This window comes from Oncorhynchus clarkii, chromosome 23, assembly GCF_045791955.1.
Source record: "Oncorhynchus clarkii lewisi isolate Uvic-CL-2024 chromosome 23, UVic_Ocla_1.0, whole genome shotgun sequence".
Taxonomy (NCBI): Eukaryota; Metazoa; Chordata; class Actinopteri; order Salmoniformes; family Salmonidae; genus Oncorhynchus; species Oncorhynchus clarkii.
Window position 1 is genome coordinate 37,260,365 of NC_092169.1, and position 18,466 is coordinate 37,278,830.

Genomic DNA, 18,466 nt, shown 5'->3' on the forward strand with positions numbered 1-18,466 from the left:
CAATACTCTTGGTTCCCTAAAATGCGGGGACTGTGTACAAAAAGTGCTGTAATTTCTAAACGGTTCACCTGAAAATACCCTCTAATTAAAGCTGACAGTCTGCACTTTAACCTCATAGTCATTGTATCACTTCAAATCCTAAGTGCAGAGCCAAAACAACAACAATTGTGTCACTGTTCCAATACTTTTGGAGCTCACTGTATGTTCTGCTTTTTCTGCCTGGTTTCTTTGCCTACTTGCATCCCTGCCTGCTTTCTCTGCCTACCTGCATCCCTGCCTGCCCGCTTGCTTGCCTTCCAGCATTTCTGTCCACCTACCTGCCTCCCTGCCTGCTTGCCTACCTCCCTGCCTGCCTGCCTCCATGCTTGCCTGACTACCTGCCTGCCTCCCTACCTCCCTATCTGCCTGGATGACAGTATGGGGTTCAAATTTCTGCATGGCTGGATTAATTCAACTGAGTGTTGTGATAATGCACATCCTGAAAACATTTACCTGTTTTTTTATCCTGTCTTTCACAGTGGAACCACGAGCTGAGCAAAAAGGAGGAAATGAGAAAGAAAACCAACTACCGGGATGTTTACAACCAGTACAGACTGCTTTCTATAGGCTGCAGACTGACTATACATTCAGGTTGTATAGATTTTACTGTTCAATTTGCTTGAAGATGTCTTGTCTTCTACTTTTAGACCATTTCATATTTGGATGCCCTAGCAACAGTATTTTCCACAAACCCCAGAGTGAAGTGGTCGCCAAAGTTCAAGAGGACACAGTCATACAAAAATACAAAAAGAAATAAATGTTTTTGGCACATTGTATTAATCACAATATTCTGTAGCAATAATACACATGAGGGATGACACGTCAGGGCCTCGCCAAACACCGTAGAACATAAATGATTCAGAACCACATTTAGCTCTCTCTTTATATTTTCTTTACCTGAAGTTTGTATTTTCTAAGAGGGATAGATAGAATGAAAGAGAGAGAAAAAGGGACATGTAAAAGATGGCTGTATCACTACAACTGGCCATGGTCTGTAGTCACATTTTGAAATATTGGATCACAGATTCTCTGTGTGAACAGCATTAGGACGGATGCGTTTTTCAGGAGTACAGTACTATCCTCCAGGTGATGCTTTTGCCTCCTTGCCTTCGGGGACGAGGGAGAGGGGGCAGTGATCAAGTACTGTTCTTCAAATGTACAGGACAATCATCTCCAGAATGTGTTGACGACCGAGTGAGTTTCAAGGTTACAAGAGCAGAAGAAAGCCCATAATGTTCGTAGTCCAAAGCCCATAACCCATAGCCCTAAAACTGTGACCAATTAAATGGCTTTGTAGGAGAGAGCCGCTTTAATGAATGTCCTTTCCTTCCCCACAGTTTGATGTTTCCTTGCTCAATGTTTTAGCCCCAGCCATTGCGGTGTCCATAGATCTCATATTGCTTGTCGGATTTGGTAACGCAATCCATGGCAATCTCATGCTTTCTTTTGCTGTTGCTGTATTCACGTTTCACTGTCATTGGTTGATTATGTTACCATTACACAGGAGATATTATAACACACACAAGGAATTTGATACTTCTGTTGGACGTTGTCATGGATATACCATCCCGCCCCCCTCTCCTGACTGAGCGTCTGTGTAGGATTGACTGACAGTCACTTGTGCAGGGATCCACTCATACTGGACGACAAATGCAAGCACACTGCCACACCACCAGGGTGCTCTGTTCTGGCCCCCACTACCAGGACACACCACAACCAGGGCCTTACACACCACCATCTCTGTCCTCTCCCGCTCTGCCTAATAGGTGACTCTGCTTTGGAGACTATCGTCCCCCTCTCCCACTCTCTCACACAGTCACCTCCGTCTTACTGTTGGTCACAAAGTAAGGCTGAGTGGGCAGGAAGTGCTGACTGTGGCTCTGGGAGCGGGACTGACTGTGCAGCTCGTTGGTCTGCTCCACCGTGCACTGGGGCCTCTTGGAGCCGTAACCCTTCCTCCTACCCATCGTTTCAGTCCCGTCCCAGCCCTTTGGCCCCATTCCTCCCCCCATCCCCCTGGGGGCTGCGATGGTGTGGGAGCTGTAGGCCAGTGAGTGGTGTTGTTGCTGCTGATATTGGTGGTGTTGTTGGTGGTGAGGACCAGGAACCGTCCCGGTGTGGTGGTGAGGCCCCGGGAAAGTCCCTGTTCTAGTCATGCTGGACATGGTCATGGCTCCTGGACCTTTATTACTGAGCCTGTCACCACTGTTGCTGAGTCTTTGGGGCTTCTGTCCGTTCTGCTTGGGTGCGGTCAGCATGGTGGAGCCCTGGTAGGTGCTGGATAGGATGGGCAAACTGCTGGGCATCTCTGTGATGTAGGTGGCCACTGGCTTGGGGCCCAGGGAACCCAGGGTGCTGATGGGACTCAAAGGGTTGTTGTGCGCCATGGGGTTGTTGTGGGCCATGGGGTTGTTGTGCGCCATGGGGTTGTTGTGGGCCATGGGGTTGTTGTGGGCCATGGGGTTGATGTGGGCCATGGGGTTGTTGTGGGCCATGGGGTTATTGTGGGCCATGGGGTTGATGTGGGCCATGGGGTTGTTGTGGGCCATGGGGTTGTTGTGGGCCATGGGGTTGATGTGGGACATCGGCTTGATGTGAGACATAGTTTTGTTGTGGGACATGGGTTTGGTGTGGGACATGGGTTTGATGTGGGGCATGGGGTTGTTGTGGGGCATGGGGTTGTTGTGGGGCATGGAGCTGTTGTGGGGCATGGAGCTGTTGTGGGGCATGGGGTTGTTGTGGGCCATAGGGTTGTTGTGGACCATGGGGTTGATGTGGGGCATGGGGTTGATGTGGGGCATGGGGTTGATGTGGGGCATGGGGTTGATGTGGGGCATGGGGTTGTTGTGGGCCATGGGGTTGTTGTGGGCCATGGGGTTGTTGTGGGCCATGGGGTTGTTGTGGGCCATGGGGTTATTGTAGGCCATGGGGTTGTTGTGGGCCATGGGGTTGTTCATTGGATTGTGGGTCATGGTGGGGTTATTCATTAGGTTGTGGGACATAGCGTTGTTGGTCATGGGGTTCAGAGGTCGCATAGGGTTCATGTGTTGGAGGGGGAGGCCTCCTTTGGACGGCAGCTCCATCATCAGACGCGGTTTGTTGTAGAAGTCACCGTTGGACTTGGCCGCTGCATGGGGATAGAGGCAGAAGCACAGGTTAGGGAAAGATGTTTCCCAGTTTATAACACAGATGTGCAACTACGGTCCTCAAGCACTTTTGGTATCCTATATACTGTAAAAGTAGAAAAAAGTATTATCTTTATTTACAAGGACAACATTATCAGTTATTTTTCAGGTTGTGCACTTACAATTACCTTCAACTCTGGTTCTTACTTGTCACGCCCTGACCTTAGAGATCCTTTAAATTCTCTGTTTGGTAGGTCAGGGTGTGACTAGGGTGGGAAATCTATGTCTATATTTCTTTGTTGGCCGAGTATGGTTCCCAATCAGAGGCAGCTGTCTATCATTGTCTCTGATTGGGGAACATACTTAGACAGCCCTTTTTCCCACCTTCTGTTGTGGGATCTTGTCTTTTTGTGTTGCATTCATAGCTTTACGTTTGTTGAGTTGTTTATTGTTTTTAGTGGAACATTTAAAATGAAAGAAAATGTACGGCTACCACGCTGCACCTTGGTCTTCATTTAATACACTCTGGTTCTTACTGTAATAAAAGCAGGTTCTTACTGTAATACACTGGTTCTTACTTTAATACACTGGTTGTTACTCTAATACATGCTGGTTCTTACTGTAATATCATACCGATAACAAACATATAGCATTGTTCAGATAATAAGGAATTCACATCCTTCAGCCATGTCATTCAGGTTACATTCATCAGACCAACTCTCTCTCTCTCATGCTGCATCTCAGATGATCAATGCCACATTTTATTATGAACATTAGTTTCCTTTATCGGGTCTAAAATAAAATATGTTTTCACTTTCACCCTGTGGGAGGAGAAACTTATATTATATTTCGATCAACCTTTCCAACGGACCTGGATTCATCCAGAAAGACTCCCCTCACGGAAAAACACATGAATTTCACGTGATCACATATGATTTTATGTGAAGTTAATGTGATAATATGTGCAAGACGTGATAACACGAACCTACACGTGACAACATTTGAGCACATGTGAAAACCCAGGTGTCAAATGCAATTGAGATATTTTATCTTAAAAGGCATAATTGACATGATTCAAATTAAACAGTCATGGTCCCTGCAGGTTTTGCCTTGTTCCTGGTTTGTTCAAGGGACATCCCAATAAAGTTTTTAGGATGTTCTTAGAACGTTGTGTCATGGTCAGCTGGAAGTTTTTGTCTAGTTGCTGTGAAAATACAGTAAATACACTAGTTACTGTATCTTTACAGCTAAATTAAGGTATGAATGTTAAATGACTGTATGCTGCTGTATGCTGAATTCACAAACTCTTGGTTGCTAGATACCTGAAGTTCCTACTGCACCACCAGATCTCTGGACATAACGGAGATTGGCTATACATAAACTACTCTTCAAAAGTTTGGGTTCACTTATAAATGTCCATGCTTTTGAAATAAAGCAATTTTTTGTCCATTAAAATAACATCAAATTGATCAGAAATACAGTGTAGACATTATTAATGTTGTAAATTACTATTGTAGCTGGAAACGGCTGATTTTTTCATGGAATATCTACATAGGCGTACAGAGGCCCATTAACAGCAACCATCACTCCTGTGTTCCAATGTCACATTGTGTTAGCTAATCCAAGTTTATAATTTTAAAAGCCTAATTGATCATTAGCAAACCCTTTTGCAATTATGTTAGCACAGCTGAAAACTGTTGTCCTGATTATCGAAGCAATAAAACTACGCTTTTTTAGACTAGTTGAGTATCTGGAGCATCAGCATTTGTGTGTTTGATTACAGGCTCAAAATGGCCAGAAACAAATACCTTTTTTCTGAAACTCGTCAGTCTATTCTTGTCCTGAGAAATAAAGGCTATTCCATGCAAGAAATTGCCAAGAAACTGAAGATCTTATACAACGCTGTGTACTACTCCCTTCACAGAACAGTGCGAACTGGCTCTAACCAGAATAGAAAGAGGAGTGGGAGGACCCAGTGCACAACTGAGCAAGAGGACAAGTACATTAGAGTGTCTAGTTTGAGAAACAGACTCCTCACAAGTCCTCAACGGGCAGCTTCATTAAATAGTACCCACAAAACATCAGTCTCAACGTCAACAGTGAAGAGGCAACTCCGGGATGCTGGCCATTTTATATATGGAAAAACAGATAGTAAAAAATTAATAAAAAGGAAGTTTGTTTTAAAGTGTTTGCCCTATATCTGAGATGTATGTATGTATTTTTATATATATTTTTTTACTTTGGCAATTTGGCAGTAATTTGGCAATAAACTACTTCCATATATACTTCCATTAACTTTTTAAACGGGCACCTTGCTACCTTCAGACGAGTCTTGTGAGGCTTGTGGGCATCCTAGACCAAAACAACCTCTCCATAAAGGTTGTCTTGGTGTGTAGACCAAACTATTTGGACGCTACAGACAGAAGTTGGCAGATCGGCGGTACTGACTTCAGACGAGTCCCGTGACGCTTGGGGGGTTGTAGACGGAGAACACCATCGTGTTTGTGAGAGTCCATAGAGGGATCATAGAGGGATCATATTAGCTTGTAGGCCAATCCGTTCGGCCGCAACAGCGTTTTCGTGAAAAGAACGATTTTCTCATGGTCTGACAAACAAATCAAATCAAATCAATGTTTATTTGTCCTGTGCGCCGAATACAAGAGGTGTAGACCTTACAGTGAAATGCTTACTTACAGGCTCTAACCAATAGTGCAATAAGGTATTAGGTGAACAATAGGTAAGTAAAGAAATAAAACAAAAGTAAAAAGACTACCGGTTAGCCAATGTGCGGGAGCACTGGTTGGTCGGCCCAATTGAGGTAGTATGTACATGAATGTATAGTTAAAGTGACTACACATATCTGATAAACAAACATAAGCAGCAGCAGTGTAAAAAGAGGGGTGGGGGGGGCATACAATGCAAATAGTCTGGGTAGCCATTTGAGTACCTGTTCAGGGGTGTAATGGCTTGGGGGTAAAAACTGTTGAGAAGCCTTTTTGTCCTAGACTTGGCCCTCTGGTACCGCTTGCCATGTGGTAATAGAGAGAACAGTCTATGATTGGGGTGGCTGGGGTCTTTGACAATTTTTAGGGCCTTCCTCTGACACCGCCTGGTGTAGAGGTTCTGGATGGCAGGCAGCTTAGCCCCAGTGATGTACTGGGCCATACGCACTACCCTCTGTACACGCCTTGCGTTCAGAGGCCGAGCAATTGCCGTACCAGGCAGTGACGCAACCAGTCTGGATGCTCTCGACGTTGCAGCTGTAGAACCTTTTGAGGATCTCAGGACCCATGCCAAATCTTTTTAGTTTCCTGAGGGGGAATAGGCTTTGTCGTGCCCTCTTCACAACTGTCTTGGTGTGTTTGGACCATTCTAGTTTGTTGTTGATGTGGATACCAAGGAACTTGGTACTCAACCTGCTCCACTACAGCAACGTTGATGAGAATGGGGGTGTGCTTGGTCCTCATTTTCCTGTAGTCCACAATCATCTCCTTAGTCTTGGTTAGGTTGAGGGATAGGTTGTTATTCTGGCACCACCTGGCCAGGTCTCTGACTTCCTCCCTATAGGCTGTCTCGTCGTTGTCGGTGATCAGACCTACCACTGTTGTGTCGTCTGCAAACTTAATGATGGTGTTGGAGTCGTGCCTGGCCATGCAGTCGTGGGTGAACAGGGAGTACCTGAGGGGACTGAGCACGCACCCCTGGGCAGCTTCAGTGTTGAGGATCAACGTGGCAGATGTGTTGCTACCTACCCTCACCACCTGGGGGCGGCCCGTCAGGAAGTCCAGGATCCAGTTGCAGAGGGAGGTATTTAGTCCCAGGATCCTTAGCTTAGTGATGAGCTTTGAGGGTACAATGGTGTTGAACGCTGAGCTGTAATGAATAGCATTCTCACATAAGTGTTCCTTTTTTCCAGGTGGGAAAGGGCAGTGTGGAGTGCAATAGAGATTGCGTCATCTGTGGATCTGTTTAGACGGTATGCAAATTGGAGTGGGTCTAGGGTTTCTGGGATAATGGTGTTGATGTGAGCCATTACCAACCTTTCAAAACACTTCATGGCTACGGACGTTTGTGCTACGGGTCTGTAGTCATTTAGACAGGTTGCCTTTGTGTTCTTAGGCACAGGGACTATGGCTGTCTGCTTGAAACATGTTGGTATTACAGACTCATGTTGAAAATGTCAGTGAAGACACCTGCCAGTTGGTCAGCACATGCCCGGAGAACACGTCCTGGTAATCCGTTTGGCCCCGCAGACTTGTGTATGTTGACCTGTTTAAAGGTCTTACTCATGTCGGCTACGGAGATCGTGATCATACAGTCGTCCGAAACAGTTGATGCTCTCATGCATGCCTCAGTGTTGCTTGCCTCGAAGTGAGCATAGAAGTGATTTAGCTCATCTGGTAGGCTCGTGTCACTGGGCAGCTAGCGGCTGTGCTTCCCTTTGTAGTCTGTAATAATTTGCAAGCCCTGCCACATAAGACGAGCGTCGGAGCCGGTGTAGTATGATTCAATCTTAGCCCTGTATTGACGCTTTGCCTGTTTAGTGGTTTGTCGCAGGGCATAGCAGGATTTCTTGTAAGCTTCCGGGTTAGAGTCTCACACCGTGAAAGCCAATCCATGGCTTTTGGTTGGGGTATGTACGTACAGTCACTGTGGGGACGACGTCCTCAATGCACTTATTGATAAAGCCAGTGACTGATGTGGTGTACTCCTCAATGCCATCGGAAGAATCCCGGAACCTGTTCCAGTCTGTGATAGCAAAGCAGTCCTGTAGTTTAGCATCTGCTTCATCTGACCACTTTTTTATAGACCGGGTCACTGGTGCTTCCTGCTTTAATTTTTGCTTGTAAGCAGGAATCAGGAGGATAGAGTTGTGGTCGGATTTACCAAATGGAGGGCGAGGGAGAGCTTTGTACGCGTCTCTGTGTGTGGAGTACAGGTGATCTAGAATTTTTTTCCCTCTGGTTGCACGTTTAACATGTTGATGGACATTTGGTAGAACTGATTTAAGTTTCCCTGCATTAAAGTCTCTGGCCACTAGGGGCACTGCCTCTGGGTGAGTGGTTTCCTATTTGCTAACTTCCTTTTACAGCTGACTGAGTGCGGTCTTAGTGCCAGCATCTGTCTGTGGTGGTAAATAAACAGCCACGAAAAGTATAGCTGAAAACTCTCTAGGCAAGTAGTGTGACCTGCAATTTATCACAATATACCCAACTTCAGGCGAGCAAAATCTAGATACTTCCTTAGATTTTGTGCTGTTCTTTCTTGCCGGTGCAGCTTGTATCCCGCTAGCTGAATATCCATGTTGTCATTCAGCCACGATTCCATGAAACATAGGATATTACAGTTTTTGATGTCCCTTTGGTAGGATATTTGTGATCGTACCTCCCACTCGCCTTTTCTGGGTCTTGACCAGGCATCCGGCTCTTTGTCCTCTGTACCTGTGTCGCTTCCTCTTGCAAGTAACGGGGATGTTGGCCCTGTCGGGTGTTTGGAGAATGTCTTGTGCGTCTTACTTGTTGAAGAAAAATGTTTTGTCTAATCCGAGGTGAGTGATCACTCTCCTGATAACCTGAAGCTCTTTTTTGCCGTAAGATACAGTTGCAGAAACATTCTGTACAAAATAAGTTACAAATAACGCAAAAAAAAACACATAATAGCACAATTGGTTGGGCACCCGTAAAACTGCTGCCATTTCTTCCGGCGCCATTTTCACTGTAGTTTGGCCACCTTCCGACGTACAAGCCGCCAATGCCAGATGCGACGCAGCCAATGCAGTTGAGACGCAGCCAATGCAAAAAAAACTCTAGCTTAAAGAGACAGAATTTGATCTGGAATTTTTTATTATGCTAACATCAACTCTAGGGGTTTAAATAATACACATTGGTATTTAAGACAATTATATTATATTATATGACTGAGAGACTGAAAAACAGCTCTCAAGGCCACCAGCCTGTTAAACAGCCATCACTAGCACATTAGAGGCTGCTGTCTATAAACATAGAAAATGAATCACTGGCCACTTTAAGGAATGGACCACTAGTCACTTTAATAATGTTTACATATCTGGCATTACTCATCTCATATGTACAGTGCCTTGCGAAAGTATCCGGCCCCCTTGAACTTTGCGACCTTTTGCCACATTTCAGGCTTCAAACATAAAGATATAAAACTGTATTTTTTTGTGAAGAATCAACAACAAGTGGGACACAATCATGAAGTGGAACGACATTTATTGGATATTTCAAACTTTTTTAACAAATCAAAAACTGAAAAATTGGGCGTGCAAAAATATTCAGCCCCTTTACTTTCAGTGCAGCAAACTCTCTCCAGAAGTTCAGTGAGGATCTCTGAATGATCCAATGTTGACCTAAATGACTAATGATGATAAATACAATCCACCTGTGTGTAATCAAGTCTCCGTGTAAATGCACCTGCACTGTGATAGTCTCAGAGGTCCGTTAAAAGCGCAGAGAGCATCATGAAGAACAAGGAACACACCAGGCAGGTCCGAGATACTGTTGTGAAGAAGTTTAAAGCCGGATTTGGATACAAAAAGATTTCCCAAGCTTTAAACATCCCAAGGAGCACTGTGCAAGCAATAATATTGAAATGGAAGGAGTATCAGACCACTGCAAATCTACCAAGACCTGGCCGTCCCTCTAAACTTTCAGCTCATACAAGGAGAAGACTGATCAGAAATGCAGCCAAGAGGCCCATGATCACTCTGGATGAACTGCAGAGATCTACAGCTGAGGTGGGAGACTCTGTCCATAGGACAACAATCAGCCGTATATTGCACAAATCTGGCCTTTATGGAAGAGTGGCAAGAAAGCCATTTCTTAAAGATATCCATAAAAAGTGTCGTTTAAAGTTTGCCACAAGCCACCTGGGAGACACACCAAACATGTGGAAGAAGGTGCTCTGGTCAGATGAAACCAAAATTGAACTTTTTTGTCAACAATACAAAACGTTATGTTTGGCGTAAAAGCAACACAGCTCATCACCTTGAACACACCATCCCCACTGTCAGACATGGTGGTGGCAGCATCATGGTTTGGTCCTGCTTTTCTTCAGCAGGGACAGGGAAGATGGTTAAAATTGATGGGAAGATGGATGGAGCCAAATACAGGACCATTCTGGAAGAAAACCTGATGGAGTCTGCAAAAGACCTGAGACTGGGACGGAGATTTGTCTTCCAACAAGACAATGATCCAAAACATAAAGCAAAATCTACAATGGAATGGTTCAAAAATAAACATATCCAGGTGTTAGAATGGCCAAGTCAAAGTCCAGACCTGAATCCAATCGAGAATCTGTGGAAAGAACTGAAAACTGCTGTTCACAAATGCTCTCCATCCAACCTCACTGAGCTCGAGCTGTTTTGCAAGGAGGAATGGGAAAAAATGTGACTTACAGCTGTAATCGCAGCAAAAGGTGGCGCTACAAAGTATTAACTTAAGGGGGCTGAATAATTTTGCACGCCCAATTTTTCAGTTTTTGATTTGTTAAAAAAGTTTGAAATATCCAATAAATGTCGTTCCACTTCATGATTGTGTCCCACTTGTTGATTCTTCACAAAAAAATACAGTTTTATATCTTTATGTTTGGAGCCTGAAATGTGGCAAAAGGTCGCAAAGTTCAAGGGGGCCGAATACTTTCGCAAAGCACTGTATATACTGTTTTTCTATACTATTCTACTGTATCTTAGTTCGTTCTGCTCTGACATCGCTCGTCCATATGTATATAGTCTTAATTCATTCCTACTGTACTGGGTGTATGTTGTGTAATTTGTTAGATATTACTTGTTAGATATTACTGCACTGTCGGAGCTAGAAGCACAAGCATTTCGCTACACCCGCAATAACATATGCTAATCACGTGGATGTGACCAATAAAATTTGATTTGATTTGACTGTTGCCTCCTGTTTAAGTTTATTGTGTTGGTAATGACCTTTTTTTAAATTATAATTATTTGTCGTTAGCTACAGTATCTTCAGCATAGCCTAGCTTTTAGCTAGATAGCTAGCTGCTCTGCGGTGCAAGGTAACTTGACTCGCTAGAAAGTTATAGAAACAAGTTGAGGAAAAAGTAACTAAACAAAACAGATTTATTATCAAATTAAACAATATGTCTCTCCTGGTTGCCTGGAACATACTAGTATGATTTGGCACCAGATCCAAACAGCTAAGAAGGACAAGAGAGACCTATGTCATCTTTCTCGACCTGGCCAATGCCTTTGGCTCAGTTCTCCATGAACTCCTCTGGGAATCCTTCAACATTTTCCACATACCAGAACCCATCCCTACACTGGTAAAGGCCTATTTCCAAGACCTGCAATTGTGTTTCACAACACCTGACTTCACAACAACATGGCAGCGCTTGGAAGTAGGCATAATGGCAGGCTGTACAATTTCACCTCTGGCCTTCACTATGGCCATGGAAGTCATCATCAGGGCATCGAGATGGGTGGTCGGCGGTGAGAGAACTAAGGAAGGGCCCCGTCTCCCACCTATCCGAGCATACATGGATGACATGACTACACTGACCACCACTGCAGCATGCACCAGGCGGGCCCAGATGAAAATCAAGCCAAGCAAATCTCGAAACATCTCCATAGTCAAGGGACAGCTTAAAGATGTGAGGTTCTGCATTGGAGATGACCCGATACCAACGGTGTCTGAGCAACCCTTCAAGAGCCTGGGTAGATGGTACAACGAAAGCCTCCTGGATAAAGATCAAGTGCAGCAAGTAAGGCAGGAAATCGCTGACAGTCTTGAGAACATCAACAAGACCCTACTGACTGGGAAGCTCAAGCTTTGGTGCCTACAGTTTGGACTTCTCCCCCGGGTAATGGGGCCACTCACTGTCTATGAGGTCCCAATAACAACAGTGGAGAAGATGGAGCGAACCATTACCTCATACGTGAAGAAATGGCTGGGTGTCCCACGATGCCTGAGTAACATCGGCCTCTATGGCAAAGGGGTCCTTGAACTACCTCTTACAAGTCTAACGGAGGAGTACAAGTGCTCTAAAGTAAGACTTCAGATGACATTGAAGGACTCCAAAGACCAGACCATTAGCAAGGCTGCACCTCCCCTACAAACTGGACGGAAATGGACATCATCCAAGGCTGTGCAGCAAGCAACATCAGCCCTGAGACACCAAGACATTGTGGGGAATATCCAGCATGGAAAAGGAGGCTTTGGCCTGGCAGCAAGCAAACCAAGGCAGAAAGATCACCTGGAGTGAGCTTTGGCAAATGGAGGCAAGCAACATCAGCTTCATCATAAGAGCTGTTTATGATGTGCTTCCATCACCAAAAACCATACATCAATGGTATGGCGAGGACCCGACCTGCCCCCTCTGCCCAGCTCCAGCGACTCTCAGGCATATAATGACAGGTTACAAGACCAGCCTCTCACAAGGCTTCACCTGGAGGCACAATCAGGTCCGCAAGAGCCTGGCTGCAGCACTTGAGACCAAGAGGAGTGCAACCAATTCATTACCTCCAAAAACAAGCAATCCCGTCAAAACAACAACATTCATCCGGTAGGGACAGAAAATCTCCAAGCATCCTCCTACGAAGCCAGAAACTGGACACCTAGCCATGGCCCGGGACTGGAAGATGCTTGTCGATATTGGCCAGCAACTCATTTTCCCACCTGAGATTGCTTTTACCAACCTTAGGCCAGACATGGTACTCTGGTCCCCTTCCCAAAAGGCTGTGTACATCATAGAGCTCACAGTCCCGTGGGAAAACTACTGTTGAAGAGGCCTACGAGCGTAAGAAACTGCGTTACTGTTAGAAATATTATGAATAAATGAATAAACAATATTCTAATTTTAAATAGAACTGTAACTAAGTAAACTTATACTCTGTTTTATTTTATCTGATTAACAATATGAGTTCATAAGAAGGGATTGTGTGACACTGACAAGGAGTAATTAAAGTTAATGAACACCATTCCAACTAGGAAGAAAGGAATGGTTTGTGGATTAAGTAAACAGATAAGGTAGTTAACCTATGGCTGAACCGACGAAACTGAGCTCTGGGGTGTTTTAGATAAGGCAGTGAGTGCATTCCTAGGTTTTCTGTTAATTAGAACTGTCAGCTAAGTGGTGATTGATAATGGTGAGGAGTCAAAAGTTAATTCAGTTGTGTTGTGTGTCCTGTGTATGTGCTAGGGGGGTCTGAATGAACTTTTAAAGTTCCCTTTGTCCCGGTCGAGAGGAGGGGATTCTGTTAAGCAATGAAATGATGTCGTGTTATTGAATATAAACTGTTGCTCGTGGTAACGTGGCAGCGCGCTCCGATAATAAATTATGTTACCTATTATTGATAAGACTGGTCTCCGTCTATTCTATGCAAACAAGAATCTTACAAATTCTCATAAAATAGATTAAGGGAATTCAATGAATGAAAACACATTGGCATAATTCAATTACAGTAACAGTTACACAGAGTTGGCAGCAGACGCAACTCAGCGTGGCTGGAATGCAAAAGTCTGGCCAGTTGAAGTGGGATGCAGAGGATTCGTGGCTTCTTCCACCATCAAGTTGCTGAAAGAACTTGGAATCCATGGACAGGCTCTGCGGCAGACGTCAGAGCAGTTTCTCAAGCAGCTGAAAGAGGCAGCCAGTGGATCTGGATCAAAAGGAAGGACCCTTGCTGGGCTATAACTTCATGTAACTTCCCACCCCCATCTGAGAACCCAATTCAGATCCCTCCAACTTGAGGAGGGCATATGAGGTATGCGGTCAGCTGTAGGGCTGGCTCAGGGAAGAGGACGCCCCTGCCTTGCATAGTCCCGTGGAAAATCTTAATTGGGCATAGGACACAAGCTAAGGCTTGATCACCCTTTAGCTGGCCACCTTTGATGAGGGTGTTTAGTGATTAAAGGCCAAAACACCCACTGATTCGAAGGCACACTACTGAGGATGTGTCCCAAAATTGACATCTTAACCCAGTCTAAGAAATAAACCTCCCATGTCACTCTGTCAACATCACGGCAAATCTCATGTGAGCGCATACCATCTATTGGCACAATGGACGGTTTTTAACATCTCGCCACGTTGTTTTATGATTCTGTTTTGAATGAAAATGTCATATTTTTCAATCTCCCAACATCAATGTGATATCTGACAAGAGACTATGCTCTCCTCCATCTTGTCTTGCGTTGTGAAACCAAGGGGCCAGGATTCTGGTCTAGAAGCACAGCTTTGACTGCTCCTACAGTTTTGCGTCGGTACTGCAGTTTTAACTGACGCCCGGCCCAGAAAGACAATTTCCATACACCGCCACATAGAGAAGTCAGATTAGAAAATTCCTAACGAGACACTTTAATCATCACCTTTGTGCACAAAACGTCCATTGAATTAGTCAAATAATTGTTGCTGAGGCCAATCCTATTTTACATCCCTCACAGCCAAAGATACAGTTTTAGCATTTTATAGTCATCCAATGTCTGCCATGTTTTTGAACCTTGTGATGACGTAGTCGCTGCTTGCGCTGCTTCCTGTGTGCACTGAGTGCTAGTCCACATGTGATATTAATATTTTTCAAATCAAATCAAATTTGAATTGTACATGCTTCTTAAACAACAGGTGTAGACTAACCTAGCGCTCCGGTACCAATTGCCATGAGGTAGTAGAGAGAACAGTCCATGACCTGGGCGGCTGGAGTCCTTGACAATCTCCAGGGCCTTCCCCCGCCTGGTATAGAGGTCCTGGATGTCAGGGATGTTGGTCCCTATAAACCGTATGCAACACGGATATAGACGGACCATGAATCGGCGTATGGGAACGTGAATAGTGTCACGACTTCTGCCGAAGTCGTTGCCTCTCCTTGCTCGGGCGGTGCTCGGCGATCAACGTCACCGGTCTTCTAGCCAACATTGATCCTTTTTTCATTTTCCATTGGTTTTGTCTTGTCTTCCCACACACCTGTTTTCAATCCCATTCATTACCTGTTGTGTATTTAACCCTCTGTTTCCCCTCATGTCTTTGTCAGAGATTGTTTTATTGTCAGTGTAGTGTGATTGTTGTATAGGTGCGCGTCGGGTCCTCGTACCCATGTTTGTGTGTTTATGTACATTTAGTGTTATGGAGCATACTCCGTGGACTTTATTAAAAGACTCCATTTTACACTCCATTTGACTCTCCTGCGCCTGACTTCCCTGCCACCTATTACACCTACGCATGACAGAATCTCTGACCAATATATGAAGTCAGCAGGAGAGGACACTATGCCCATGGAGCTGGAGGAACGCGTTCAGGAACAAGCGAGGGAGCTTGGCTTTATCAGCTCCGTCATGGATCACATTGTCATGAAAATGGATCGCTGGGAGAGACAGGGAGTTTCTCCAGCGCCACCACCACCACAACCGGAATCTCCCGTGAACGTTTTTTCCTCTCCGGAATCGAGGATCCATTTATCCCTACCCACGGGATACAACGGAGATACTGCCGGCTGCCAGGGTTTCCTCCTTAAACTGAACTTGTATCTAGCCACGGCCTCCCCAGTACCATCTGACCGTGAGAAGAGTTACGCCCTCGTCTCATGCCTCACCGGGAAAGCCCTGGAATGGGCCAGCGCTGTGTGTAGTAGGGAGGATGCGGCGCTGGACCATTTTGAGGAGTTCACCCGCCAATTCCGGATAGTATTCGATCACCCACCTGAAGGCAAAGCAGGGGGTGAGCTTCTCTATCATCTGAGGCAGGAGACGAGGAGTGCACAGGATTTTGCTTTGGAGTTTAGGACCTTGGCTGCTGGCGCTGGATGGAGAGACAGGGCCCTGATCGACCATTACCGTTGTAGTCTACGCGAGGACGTCCGTCGGGAGCTGGCCTGTAGAGACACCACCCTCACCTTCGACCAGCTGGTGGACATGTCCATCAAGCTGGACAACATGCTGGCTACTCGTGGACGTCTAGATCGGGGTCTGGTTGTTCCATCCTCCCGCACCCTCTCTCCCGAACCTATGGAATTGGGAGGGATGGTGCGCAGGGAGACCGGAGGGGGTTCCCGCTCGAGCACCATTCAATGGCGTCACCCCAGGTGAGTAGGCACCATTCTCATCCAGAGCCCTCTGCTGCACTAATGTTTGTCTCTTTTCCTGATTTTTCACTGCATTCCCAGTATAAGGCGCTAGTAGATTTGGGTGCGGCTGGGAATTTCATTAATAAAAGTCTAGCTCATAGTTTAGGGATCCCTATTGTTCCTGTGGATATGCCTTTCCCTATTCATGCCTTAGATAGTCGACCATTAGGGTCAGGGTTTATCAGGGAGGTAACCGCACCTTTGTGTATGATAACGCAGGAGGGTCACAAGGAGAAGATTAGTATTTTCCTTATTGATTCTCCTGCGTATTCTGTGGTGCTAAGCCTACCCTGGTTAGTTTGTCATAACCCCACTGTTTCTTGGCCACAGAGGGCTCTCACGGGGTGGTCGCGAGAATGCTCAGGTAGGTGTTTAGGGGTTTCCGTTGGTGCTACTACGGTGGAAAGTCCAGACCAGGTCTCCACCGTGCGCATTCCCCCCGAATATGCCGATTTGGCTCTCGCCTTCTGTAAAAAGAAGGCGACTCAATTACCACCCCATCGACGGGGGGATTGTGCGATAGATCTCCTGGTAGACGCTGCATATCCCAAGAGTCACGTGTATCCCCTGTCGCAAGCAGAGACGGAGGCTATGGAGACATATGTCTCTGAATCCCTGCATCAGGGGTTCATTCAGCCATCCATTTCACCCGTCTCTTCGAGTTTCTTTTTTGTGAAAAAAAAGGATGGCGGTTTACGCCCGTGCGTTGATTATCGAGGTCTTAATAAAATCACAGTGAAATACAGTTACCCGCTACCTCTGATCAATACGATTATTGAGTTAATGCACGGGGCACATTTTTTCACATAATTGGATCTCAGGAGTGCGTACAATCTGGTGCGTATTAAGAAGGGTGATGAGTGGAAGACGGCATTTAGCACCACCTCAGGTCATTATGAGTACCTGGTCATGCCATATGGGTTGATGAATGCTCCATCAGTTTTCCAATCATTTGTAGATGAGATCTTCAGGGACCTGCACGGGCAGGGTGTAGTGGTGTATATCGATGATATTCTGATATACTCTGCTACACGCGCTGAGCATGTGTCCCTGGTGCGCAGGGTGCTTGGTCGCCTGTTGGAGCATGATCTATATGTCAAGTCTGAGAAATGCTTGTTTTTCCAACAATCCATCTCCTTCCTAGGGCATCGGATTTCCACTTCAGGAGTGGAGATGGAGAGCCGCATTACAGCCGTGTGTAATTGGCCGACTCCAACCACGGTAAAGGAGTTGCAGCGTTTTTGGGGGTTTTCCAATTACTATCTGAGGTTTATCCGGGGTTTTGGTCAGGTGGCAGCTCCCATTACCTCACTGCTAAAGGGGGGCCCGGTGCGCTTGCAGTGGTCGGCTGAGGCGAACAGGGCTTTTGAGCACCTGAAGACTCTGTTTACCTGGGTGCCTGTGCTGGCTCATCCGGATCCCTCTTTGCCATTCATAGTAGAGGTGGACGCATCCGAAGCTGGGATAGGAGCAGTGCTCTCTCAGCGTTCGGGTACGCCACTGAAGCTTCGCCCCTGTGCTTTCTTTTCAAAGAAGCTAAGCCCGGCGGAGCGAAACTATGATGTGGGGAACCGAGAGCTGTTAGCTGTCGTAGAAGCTTTGAAGGTGTGGAGGCATTGGCTTGAGGAGGCTAAACACCCTTTTCTCATCTGGACTGACCACCGCAATCTGGAGTATATCCGGCAGGCGAAGAGATTGAATCCTCGCCAGGCAAGGTGGGCCATGTTTTTCACTCGTTTTGTGTTTACTCTTTCTTACAGACCAGGCTCCCAGAACGTTAAGGCAGACGCATTGTCTCGGCTGTATGACACAGAGGAGCGGTCCATGGATCCCACTCCCATACTCCCAGCTTCGTGTTTGGTGGCGCCAGTAGTGTGGGAGCTGGACGCGGACATTGAGCGGGCGTCACGTGCAGAGCCTTCTCCCCCTGAGTGTCCAGCTGGTCGTCTGTACGTTCCGTCTGCTGTCCGCGACCGATTGATATATTGGGCTCACACGTCACCCTCCTCTGGTCATCCTGGGATAGGTCGGACGATGCGCTGTCTTGACGGGAGATACTGGTGGCCCACTTTAGCTAAGGACGTGAGGATTTATGTTTCTTCCTGCTCGGTGTGCCCAGTGCAAGGCTCCTAGACACCTGCCCAGAGGTAAGCTACAACCTCTACCCGTTCCTCAACGGCCGTGGTCGCACCTGTCGGTG

General features: G+C 46.1%; 1 protein-coding gene across 1 annotated transcript in view; it reads right to left on the reverse strand.

The window, feature by feature from the left end:
- Nucleotides 1-1,847: 1,847 nt before the first annotated feature.
- The window catches only part of LOC139381282 (protein shisa-9B-like), a 92,929-nt gene continuing 76,310 nt past the window's right edge, over nucleotides 1,848-18,466 (reverse strand). Inside the window, exon 4 of the mRNA XM_071124743.1 lies at nucleotides 1,848-3,166. Within this exon, the coding sequence (XP_070980844.1) occupies nucleotides 1,848-3,166 (1,319 nt within the window). The remainder of the gene's footprint in view (nucleotides 3,167-18,466) is intronic.